Source organism: Alosa pseudoharengus, unplaced genomic scaffold (genome assembly GCF_046254945.1).
Source record: "Alosa pseudoharengus isolate Yale_2024_CS ecotype anadromous, Long Island Sound unplaced genomic scaffold, YU_APseudo_1.1 YU_APseudo_1.1_scf_10, whole genome shotgun sequence".
NCBI lineage: Eukaryota > Metazoa > Chordata > Actinopteri > Clupeiformes > Clupeidae > Alosa > Alosa pseudoharengus.
Window position 1 is genome coordinate 40189558 of NW_027468565.1, and position 12575 is coordinate 40202132.

Here is a 12575-nt window from a genome sequence, read left to right on the forward strand (position 1 = left end):
GTCAATCATATGTTAATCATTTATCCATTCCTACTACACATATAATTAACTTTTGAAGCATTATCATATAGTTTATGTACTTTTAAGGCAGTATATTATGCATATTTGGTGAAGAACTGGGCTTCAATTCTGTGAAACAATACAGGCCTGAGGCAGGACTGCAATGCAATGGTCAATACAATCTCAAACTCAATAATACTGTGATGAAGCGGTTGCTTTTTGTACAGCATGATTAAAAAGCAATCCTTACGTGAAACACGCAAACGCTCCTTAAATTGTAAAAATGTAAACCTCAACCTCGCTGAAAAGAGAGGGACGTCAGGCTGCTCGGGTGGAGACGGGACGGTGCGGTGTGGAGCGGTGCGGTGTCCCTCACGCCTCCATCCACAGGCAGGTGGGCTGGGGCCACGGGTGGGGCTGGGCCCTGAGTGGGTGGACGGCGTCAAGCGTCAGCATGGGGGTGATGGGGTGGGGTGAGGCCAGGGAGAGCCGCGCCGCCAGAAGGCCCATGTGCACGCAGGCGTGAGTGTCCCAGCCCAGCAGAATGCCCACCATCATCCCCCCCGCAAGGCTGGTGGACAAGGCCACATATGAAGCTCTCACACAGCACAGCTCAGATGATACACACCCACACCCCCCATAAAGGCAGATACATTATGAAGACTCATACAACACAGCTACAACAGCCAACACCCCCATTAGGGCACATATGAAGCTCTCACACACACTCATACACACACTCACAGCTACAACAGCCAACACCCCCATTAGGGCACATATGAAGCTCTCACACACACTCATACACACACTCACAGCTACAACAGCCAACACCCCCATTAGGGCACATATGAAGCTCTCACACACACTCATACACACACTCACAGCTACAACAGCCAACACCCCCATTAGGGCACATATGAAGCTCACACACACACTCATACACACACTCACAGCTACAACAGCCAACACCCCCATTAGGGCACATATGAAGCTCTCACACACACTCATACACACACTCACAGCTACAACAGCCAACACCCCCATTAGGGCACATATGAAGCTCACACACGGCACAGCTCAGATGATACACACTCACAGCTACAGTGAATAGTCACTCCAACTACATTATTTAAAAGGGACACTATTCAAATCCACTGAGATGTTGAGATTATTATTATTACATTATTACCACAGCAGTGCAAAAGTTGAATATATTTTCTATCTTCTGCTTTACTGTGCCAAAAGAAAATATATTTAGATTTTCCAGCATTTTTGAAAAAATAAATAAATAATGAAATGGACGTGCTTATTATATAATTTTGAAAACATCTACTTTTTTTCAAAATGTGCCTAAAGGTTTTGCATGGCACTGCATAATATACATATTAATAAAATACATATTAATACATATTTCTTCATCACAGCTTTGGTGCCTTTATTGATGTCTTGGGCCATTGGTGTCCTGGAGTAGCTTACCTGTCACCAGCTCCAGACACATTCACAGTGTCGTCTGCGGAGACGGCCAGAGCAGGATAGTGAAGGGCACACAAACGTCCCTTCTGAAATACAGACATCAAACCATCGTCACAATTACAGACATCAAACCATCGTCACAATTACAGACATCAAACCAGTCACAATTACAGACATCAAACCATCGTCACAATTACAGGACCTCCAGACCTTCATCCCCTTCCCACCACTGCTCTGAATCTGTTCTCATCATCCCCTGATCCACAACGTAATTACACTGACCTAAGCAGGGGGCACCAGGAGCAGACTGAATGTCCATATCCTATATCCTTTAATATCTGTAGCATGCCCAGTGTCTATATCCTATATCCTTTAATATCTGTAGCATGCCCAGTGTCCATATCCTATATCCTTTAATATCTGTAGCATGCCCAGTGTCCATATCCTATATCCTTTAATATCTGTAGCATGCCCAGTGTCCATATCCTATATCCTTTAATATCTGTAGCATGCCCAGTGTTCTGTTGAGATTTGGCTGGCCGTTTGAGGCCTCCTCACCCTTCTGTGTCTCCTGGGCTGCAGGTTGACGGAGCCTGCTTCATGCTCCCCACACAACAGCACTCCCATTGGGCCCAGCGTAACCACCACACACTGCAGGTGCTCCAGCAGGGGGCGAGAGAGAGACGCAGCGCAGCTCAGCAACTCCTCCAGGGACTCCGGCAGCACTGAGGGGAGAGGGGTGATCAACTCCGTCACTTCAGACAGAAATTTTAGCTCAACTCAGAGATTTTACTTAATTTCTAGTAACTACATATACCAACATTATAATATTTATTGTTACATAAGGTCTCCTCTGCATTGTGGCTTCAATGTTATTCCTCATTTTGTTGCTTTGGATTTTAAAAGCATCTGCTAAATGAATAAATGGGAATGTAGGTGTAATATGGTGTCGATACAAGTGCCTATAAAAACTATTCACCCTCCTTGGATATTTAAAAATATATATAAAATGGAGTCTGTTGCAATATACCATCTCACTGCTAGATGGGAGAATTTCCCCCAAGAGTTAACCCATGAATTGATACAATGTAGCTTGTGTAAGTAGCCTGGCTAGCGCCACCACTTCTCAATGAGACGTGGTCTGGGAACCAAACGTTCATTTTCTCGTATTTGAAAAAAATGCCCAGATCCGTTTATTGGGTGCCACGGATGTCTATCAAATGCGTCTGTGCATAGCTCATCATCGTCTTGCTTTCCCCCCTGTTCTGTGATTGGTTCCCTATCTGAGGCAAAAATTAGGGCGGTAGTTTCCAGGCTGCCTTAGCAGCGTGAATCAAATCGCGCGCAAGGCAGCATGGGAATACCCAGGCTATTGTGTAAGTGTAACTGGAAAAAATTGACCCCAGGGTCTTTTTCTGCATTAAAACACATCAAATAAGCCGTGGAGACAGTATTTTTCGTTGATCAACCACTACAGAGCTTGCTCCGGTATACGCTATAGCCCCAAATCACAAACAGTGGATTAGCTAAGGGCGGTGAGCTAAACGCTTCCCAAATAGCATCTTTTAACCATTAATACTGTTCAAAACAGCACCAAACCTCTTCAGTAGCTTGAAGAAGCACCAACAACGCAGTTAGTGAACCCAGAGTTTATTACAGAAGACTGTTAAGAACACTTACCAACTGTCCCCCTACCAGCTCCTCCAACCCCAGCACGGAGAATAGATTAACCAAACGTGACAGTACAACCAATCCTTGCCATACTGGGTTGGAGAAGCTGGTAGGGGGACAGTTTGGTGGGGTGGGGAGGGGTCGGGGTTGTGTCATTGGGGTCAATTTTCGCGGGAGTTACACTTTATTGAGTGATTGGGTGATGCTAGTAGTCTCACAATTAGTGAAATGGATATCGCCTGAATGCATTAATGTGTATAGTATAGTAATTTCAGAGAAACCTGTGGAAGGTCCAGTCACTGATTAAACCGTATTCCTGGCTATAATTCCACCATGAAGACAAAAGAACATCTCAGAGAAAATGTTATTGAAAAGCATAAATCAGGGGATGGATACAAAAAAAAATTCACTGAACATCCCCTGGAGTTCAGTGAAATCCATCATTAAGGAATGTAAGGAATACTGTATGGCATATGTGCAAATCTGCCCAGAGCAGCCCCAGGTAGTCACCACAAACTGGTGGGGGCACCTATGACCACTCTGAAGGAGTTAAACACCAAGGCCCCTATGAGAACTCTGAAGGAGTTACACACCAAGGCCCCTATGAGAACTCTGAAGGAGTTAAACACCAAGGCCCCTATGAGAACTCTGAAGGAGTTAAACACCAAGGCCCCTATGAGAACAAAGGTCTTATGAAATCTTGACTAAAGTTTGCCCAAAGACAAGGAAGGTTCTTTGGCCTGATGAGCCATCAGACTAGGTGCTATGTTTGCCGGACACCAAACACTGTTGAACTGGTCAAGACTCCATTTATAAAAGCAGTAAAATGGGAAATATCCAAGGGTGAATACTTTTTATAGGTACTGTATCTATAGAACTTTTTATAAATTAACCGTATACATTTAAAAAAAAAAAAAAAAAGTCTTTGTACAATATCCATACACAGCCTGTGTCAGGAACCCCAGTGGAGAGGAGAGGCTGGTGCAGACTATGAGGACATGTACAACACCCTTGCAAGTACCTATCTATTGATAGCAATAAAATTTATGGATAATAATTTAACTTCAAGACTACTTTTAGTTAGCCATGTAACCCTTCATGGTTTTAAACAAAGACCCCATCCCCTCCCCCAATGGAATGCTAATGTGCTGGTTTAAGGCCTATCACTTACTTGTATTCATGTCTGGTATCATTTTGATAGTCTCATTACAAGGATTGTAATGATGTGATTGTGAGAATGTTTGGAACATTCTATAAGTGATATTTCTGATATATAAGATATCTCTCCTCATGCTATTCATATAGGTGTGAAGTGGGTGTGAGTAGGTGTGTCTGATACCAAGTGAAGAGCCAACCAAGTGGGATTGTTCTTGGCGCCATTTTGTTCTTTGTTTAAAACATTTAAAAGTAACTAAACTGCAATGTTTGTCAGATCAGATTTTCTAGACTTGGACTAAGGATGTAGCGGAAGAGAGGATAAGTTGGCTACAGGCCAACCTAGGCCTCAGGCCTGGGCTAGGCCTACATAGACCATAGACCTTTTTTTGTACTCTCTCTCAGCTTGTAACATAATAAACCTGATTCCTGAGTTTTTCCTGAAGTTCGCCAGTCTAAGATCAATATTAAGTAATTAGTCACCTACAATTACTTTCATGGAGGTTCCAACCGCAGAGATAATATACTTTTGTCGCTGATTCTAAGATGCCGCAGTTTTTTTTTCCTTTTTTCTTTTTCTCATCGCTCTGGTGTCAGCTCCCAAGTTAAGGACGCTTTTTATCTGCATTTCTTCTTTGGTGATGAACGAAGGTGGATCTGTAAATCCGGGCGGTTCCTACTAACCACAGTTTGGAATGGGCGTTAAGATATCGGAAAAGGCATTCTGAGTGAGTAGACATTTTGGCAAAACCGTAACTTAATAGTGGACACAAAATTGTGCTTCCCCGATTTTGGCAATATTTTGGCAAAACCGTAATTTAATAGTGGACATAAATTTGTGCTTCCCCGATTTTGGCAAAACGTCGCACAAGATGAATTGATCCATATTTTGTAAAGCGTCGATATATGTGTTGGATTGAAGTCCAAGGGTGCCTCTTTATTGGATAAAGAGTAAATAGATTAGCGAGTGTGCTAGGCAGCTCAGTATTAAACACGGTGGTTCGTGTGCAATCTATTTTTTGCGGGTAACGGGTACGTTGGCCAGGACCCAAAAAGCTACGTAGTTTATGCCCCTTTGTGTTTACAGAACATTTTATTCCTTCATTACCAAAACAGAATATTAGACAGAACTTGGCGCTGCTGTTTTTGTTTTTATCACCAAGAGCGTATGAGCGGCTAGAATCCAAAGTGTTAAGCTAACACTAGTCTTGTTTTGTTTTTGAGTAGATGTGGTGTTTTGTTTTAGGCTACATCTACACTCAGATGATGAATCCAGGATTCATGTCGTAATCTTTTTCAAGTGTGAAAACAGCATAAGCTCAAACAGCATAGGCCTAAGCTCAAGAGAGCATGGTTAGGCCTCTTTTAAGTACGCCTGAGCTAACTAGCTGCCGCTAGGGGCGTCTAGATGTCTTTGTGAGCTAATATGAGCTAACTGAAAAGGCTTGACTAAACTTCTTTTGTTCTTTTAAGCAGGAAATTCTTCCTGCAGCCCGTTTAAAGTTGTCCTCCAGCTCCATGGAGCTGTGTGTGTCTGTGTGTCCAGTATGAATGAATGCGCGTGTGGGCCGGCCCTGTGTGTGTGAAATTTGTTTATTTCTTTATATGTGTTTGTTTCCATTTTTTGTTTCAAGTCCTTCTTTGTTTTCTTGGGTCAAAAGTTTTTGACACCTTTTGCTATCTTATCTCACTGCCTTTGTTCTAGCAGCACTGTATTCTATAACCAACCCCCCAGCTTCTCCCCCATGGACACAAAAGGAACTTCACTGGGGAGATATGAACCTAAGAGGAGTGATAATGGGAAACCATTGTTGATTTCAACCATTTTCTTTCTTTCATTTGCGGGACATCTTTTGGGGTTAACATGTTAAGACATATTTTTTTTTTTGCTTGTATGCCAATGGGAAATGTTTGCTACATGTTTACGCCTTGTTTGATGTCGGCAAATGTTCAATTGAATGGATTCATACCCACAACTTGAGTTTCTTTATGTTTGAAATGACTTTTTATTTGTTTTTTGTTTTTTTTTAGTGGTGTATTTTCTTTTCTTCATTCATATTGGGATCACAATCTGTTATAGTTAAGAAACTATAAAAAGGGGGAGATAGATGGTATTGACTTGAAATACCATCTAAGTTTACTGTTTTTTTTGCTCAAATGGTCATTTTTTAAATGCCTACTGTTTTGTTTTACTGACCCTCACTTCTAATGCAAAATCTCTTTAAAAGACATGCAGGGGTACCCTACCCACGTGAGTCTGTGGATTATTTTTCTTTTAAACATCTAAACTTAACCAAAGTTTATTTATTTTCTTTATATTGGCCTTTTGCCAATAGATGCAAATGTGTAGTCTCTGTTTGGAGATAAATAGCCCTGCTATGTTAGAAGACCCATACTGTAGGTGTGACTGTCTCCAATTGAGAAACTGAATACATTAGCATACTGTTGTTGACTTGTGAATCTGCATTCACGAGACACTGTTTGACTCTGTTTACACTCATGCTAATGTCTCTCAAAGTTGTTGTGAATCCACTCTCCAGAATCTCTTTCATGCCAGAAGGGACAAAGGGAGGTGTGACATGCCTTTGTCTTCGACTACCACTAAGCAAACATATCAGAAGATCCTTTCAAGATGGCGAATGGCTCCACCAACCAGGCTCAGCTACCACGCCAGAGCAGCAGCCGTGGAGACCAGGCCATGCCACTGGACGAGATTGATGGACCAGACAACTCTGCCCTGGGCTCAGGTACAGCCAGCAGCAGCGGTCGGGGCTAGGCCATGTCATGAGACGAAACTGGACGAGGCTCAGGAACCACAGGTCCAACGGAACCTGTGGCAGAAGCAACTGCCATGACTCTGGAAGCAACAAAACCGGACTGACTGAAAGCAAAGGGGGTGCCGAAAGCAGCATCGCACTCCGCATCATCAAAGACACTCATGGCCCATTGTTCATGGACTGTTTGGACTGACACAAGGGTGCACGCCGAACGCGGCCTGCATGCACACCCTTTGCACTCGCATACACTTACACTGAAACAATGCAGACACATTCAAGTTTCATAAGAGGACCCTTCTTCAACGGAAGAGAAACGCAAGAAAGGATGTATGCTGAACGCTGCTTTCCTTGCTCACGCACACACTTACATTGATTATGGACTGATTATGGACTTCATAAAAAAAAAAAAACAACAACAAAAAAGAATTGTAAAATTGTTCAAGAAGGCTCATGTTATGGAATCTTATTTTAAACTTCAAGTCATTCAGACTTGAAAAGGGGGAATTGATAGCAATAAAATTTATGGATAATAATTTAACTTCAAGACTACTTTTAGTTAGCCATGTAACCCTTCATGGTTTTAAACAAAGACCCCATCCCCTCCCCCAATGGAATGCTAATGTGCTGGTTTAAGGCCTATCACTTACACAAGACAAAGGATGCTACCTTGATATAATGTATCCATGTATCATGAAATGTAAATGTATTCATGTCTGGTATCATTCTGATAGTCTCATTACAAGGATTGTAATGATGTGATTGTGAGAATGTTTGGAACATTCTATAAGTGATATTTCTGATATATAAGATATCTCTCCTCATGCTATTCATATAGGTGTGAAGTGGGTGTGAGTAGGTGTGTCTGATAACAAGTGAAGAGCCAACCAAGTGGGATTGTTCTTGGCGCCATTTTGTTCTTTGTTGTTTGGAACATTCTATGAGTGATATTTCTGATATATAAGATATCTCTCCTCATGCTATTCATATAGGTGTGAAGTGGGTGTGAGTAGGTGTGTCTGATACCAAGTGAAGAGCCAACCAAGTGGGATTGTTCTTGGCGCCATTTTGTTCTTTGTTTAAAACATTTAAAAGTAACTAAACTGCAATGTTTGTCAGATCAGATTTTCTAGACTTGGACTAAGGATGTAGCGGAAGAGAGGATAAGTTGGCTACAGGCCAACCTAGGCCTCAGGCCTGGGCTAGGCCTACATAGACCATAGACCTTTTTTTGTACTCTCTCTCAGCTTGTAACATAATAAACCTGATTCCTGAGTTTTTCCTGAAGTTCGCCAGTCTAAGATCAATATTAAGTAATTAGTCACCTACAATTACTTTCACTATCTATCTATCTAAGTCACAGTAACTATTCATAGAAATGTATGAAAAAATATGCAATATACAGTAAATCAACACAATTATCTATGGTATGTGACACACATTGTCATATGGACAGAATACTACATTTCAAACTGGCACTTTCACTATCAGGTCAGCATCTGTGTTGTCTTTCGCACGCTCCCCTCCCTGGCCTCGCAGCACAGGCTGTTTGTTCCTGCGCTGCTTATCAGCTTCATCATCCTGTGCACAGGATCCTTGCTAGCGCTAGCGCGAGAGGAAGAGACACGCACCTGTAGGAGTCGGCAGGCCTAGCGTGCGGTTCATGGTGCAGAGCTCAGCGAGGTTGGGGGAGGTGTAGGTCAGAGCCTTCCAGCTGTCAGACAGGAAGGGCTTACAGGCCTTATCAGCATCTGTGGGCTCGAACCACACTGCAAAACACATCCATACACACTTAGCATGAGCTGTTCTGAAAACTAGCGGTTAGCTCGTCTCCGTGGGCCTGTGACGGCTGGCTGTGTCTGGGGTTTAGTCACTGTGTACCTGGGACGGAATGTTTTTTGCCCACGGAACAAACGTAGTTGATGGTGGACACAGGAATGTTCCCATCGACACACACAAGAGAGGCGGCTGAGAGTTGCTCTTCGTAATGGGACACCTGTGAAAAGAAAAGAACAGTTGAATATATTTCAGTTTTAAACGGCTACTGGTGCGGGTGTCCTTTGTATCTGTTTATGTCTCAGTGGGTCTCTGTTCCTCTCTGATTTCGTGTTTGTTGCCCAGTGCCACTGATGTATTGACCACTCACATACTGCTCTTTGATGTGCTGATGGATGTATTGACCACTCACATACTGCTCTTTGATGTGCTGATGGATGTATTGACCACTCACATACTGCTCTTTGATGTGCTGATGGATGTATTGACCACTCACATACTGCTCTTTGATGTGCTGATGGATGTCCATATCGCCCAGGCCCAGGCTCAGCTCTCCGCTCTCCGTGAGGACCGCACAGTAGGTGGCCGTCCTCTGGTCCTTCACTCGTGCCACTCCACTGGTGTTCTGAGGTGTCAAGAGTGACAACATTTTATTAGATCCTGGAAGACTTCCAAAACCAATATATAGCACCGTGTCTACTAGCACACACACACACACACACACACATATTCCCGCATGTGCTATTTGTTTGTTTCCATAACAAGTAGATCATGTGTACACAGACACACACACACACACACGTATTCCCGCATGTGCTATTTGTTTGTTTCCATAACAAATAGATCATGTACACACACACACACACACACACATATTCCCACATGTGCTATTTGTTTGTTTCCATAACAAGTAGATCATGTGTACACACACACACACACACACATATTCCCACATGTGCTATTTGTTTGTTTCCATAACAAATAGATCATGTACACACACACACACACATATTCCCACATGTGCTATTTGTTTGTTTCCATAACAAATAGATCATGTACACACACACACACACACACACACACACACACACACACACATATTCCCACATGTGCTATTTGTTTGTTTCCATAACAAATAGATCATGTACACACATACACACACACACACACACACACACACATATTCCCACATGTGCTATTTGTTTGTTTCCATAACAAGTAGATCATGTGTAAACACACACACACACACACACATATTCCCACATGTGCTATTTGTTTGTTTCCATAACAAGTAGATCATGTGTACACACACACACACACACACACGCTTGCACACCCTGGGCTGTTCCCACGCATACCCATTACCCACCATATGCTTGCAGTAGTTGAGGACAGCATCACCGTGTGAGTCTGCTCCAACTGCAGAGATGAAGAGAGCTTCTTGGCCTAGTCGACTCAAACAGTCTGCGAGACACCAAATCAAAATATGAAATCACTCAGATCCTCCAGTGTATGTGTCAACAGCGGTCAGAACTGCATAGATCATACTGACCGGCAATATTTCTGCCAACTCCTCCAAATGACTGACAGACACTTCCTGGGTTTGTCTGACCAAACTGCAAAATAAAAATCCACATGCACAGACCAGGGAAGCATGAAGCACTGTTTTTTTATCATTGCAAATAAAACCAGCAATAATTAGATTGAAATATTATACCTACAGTGGTGTGAAAAAGTGTTTGCCCCCTTCCTGATTTCTTTTATTTTTTTGCATGTTTGTCACACATAAATGTTTCAGATCATCAAACAAATTTAAATATTAGCAAAACATAACACAAGTAAACACAATATACAGTTTTAAATGAAGGTTGTTATTATTAAGGGAAAACAAAATCCAGACCTATGGCCCTGTGTGAAAAAGTGATTGCCCCCTAAACCTAATAACTGCTTGGGCCGCCCTTAGCAGCAACAACTGCAAACAAGCGTCTGCCATAACTTGCAATGACTCTTTTACAGCGCTGGGGAGAAGATGCAGAATTGTTGTAATTCAGCCACATAGGACGGTTTTTGAGCATGACCTGTCCTGTCGGTCATGCCTGTCGGTCATGCCACAGCATCTCAATAGGATTCAGGTCAGGACTTTGACTAGGCAAATCCAAAGTCTTCATTTTGTTTTTCTTTAGCCATTCAGAGGTGGACTTGCTGGTGTGTTTTTGATCGTCCTGCTGCAGAACCCAAATTCACTTCAGCTTGAGGTCACACAGATGGCCGGACATTTTCCTTCAGGATGTTTTGGTGGACAGCAGAATTCATGGTTCCATTTATAACAGTCTTCCAGGTCCTAAAGCAAAACAGCCCCAGGCCATCACAATACCACCACCATATTTTACTGTTGGTATGATGTTCTTTTTCTAAAATTCAGTGTTCTCCTTTTACGCCAGATGTAATGGGACACACACCTTTCAAAAAGTTCAACTTTTGTCTCGTCAGTCCACAGAGTATTTCCCCAAAAGTCTTGGGATCATCAAGATGTTTTCTGGCAAAATGAGATGAGCCTTAATGTTCTTTTTGCTCAGCAGTGGTTTTCGTCTTGGAACTCTGCCATGCAGGTAGCCTAGAAATCTAGACGCACCATAGCCGCAGTAAATGTTGTTTGTAGCCAGGGTAGTCTAGCAACTCTGCGTTGGCTTGCGAGCTGGAAAAATCAAACTTTGATCAGGCCAATCACATCGTGTATAGAGTTGAGGCGGTTTCGATGGATGCTGCTGCTGGCGAATAGCGGCCTTTGAGTAGAGGGGTGGGGGCAGGGTCAAGCTGACACGATGAGGAGTTGGACTTAGTAATGATGTCAGTGATGGTGAGGGAGTCAGTAGCGGTGAAATGAGAGAGCTGAGGGCCCAGAGAAGGAGGAGAAGAAGAGAGAGAGATAGCATTAGGGTTGAAGGAGTGGTAGATTTGGCTAATTTTATCATCAAAGAAGTGTAAGAAGGCCTGGCACTGCTCAGGGGTCTTAGGACAGGCAGTGACAGGGGGTTTTAGGAGTTTGTCCACAGTCCTGAATAGGGTTTTTGGCCTGGACATGGGCAGCAGTGAGGGCATCCCTATATGTCTGAATATGTGTAGAGCATGGAGTGAATTGTAAGGCCAGAAGGAGATAATGGCTCTAACTGTGGTTTGCTGGAGTCCCAAAGCTTTAGAAATGGCTTTATAACATTTTCCAGACTGATAGATCTCATCTCAATTACTTTCTTTCTCATTTGTTCCTGAATTTCTTTGGATCTCCAAGTTATGTTTTAACAGGCGGGGGGGGCACTTTTTCACACAGGGCCATGTAGGTTTGGACCCCCCCCCCCCTTAATAATAAAAACCTTAATTTAATAGTTGCATTTTGTGTTTACTTGTTTTATCTTTGTCTTATATTTAAATTTGTTTGATGATCTGAAACATTTAGGTGCGACAAACACAGAAATCAGGAAGGGGGCAAACAGTTTTTCCATACCACAATATATTTAGTGTTATTATATTATGAAATACATCTTCAAATTGAAGCACTCATTCGAGTTCCTTAAGCCATACCAGTAACTGTTTTGTTTTTCCTTTTGCAAGGAAGTCCACATTCACTCCACCAATAACAATCTGTGAATAGAGAAAAGTCTTAAGGACTGTGTAGCTAACACACTGCATTTACAAAGGGAGGTAACAAAAGAGGAGTCATTCTGTATTTAG

The 12575-nt window shown here is 42.6% G+C and overlaps 1 protein-coding gene across 1 annotated transcript; it reads right to left on the reverse strand.

Moving 5' to 3' along the window:
- Nucleotides 1-351: 351 nt before the first annotated feature.
- LOC143138933 (uncharacterized) lies at nt 352-12533 on the reverse strand. Its single transcript, XM_076299421.1, has 9 exons — nt 12426-12533; nt 10402-10465; nt 10219-10313; nt 9346-9474; nt 8955-9069; nt 8705-8842; nt 2032-2198; nt 1477-1559; nt 352-571 (listed from the first exon to the last, which is right to left on the reverse strand). Exons 1-9 carry the CDS (start codon nt 12531-12533, stop codon nt 373-375), a joined length of 1098 nt encoding a protein of 365 aa, XP_076155536.1. The 3' UTR covers nt 352-372.
- Between the last annotated feature and the right edge of the window lie 42 nt (nt 12534-12575).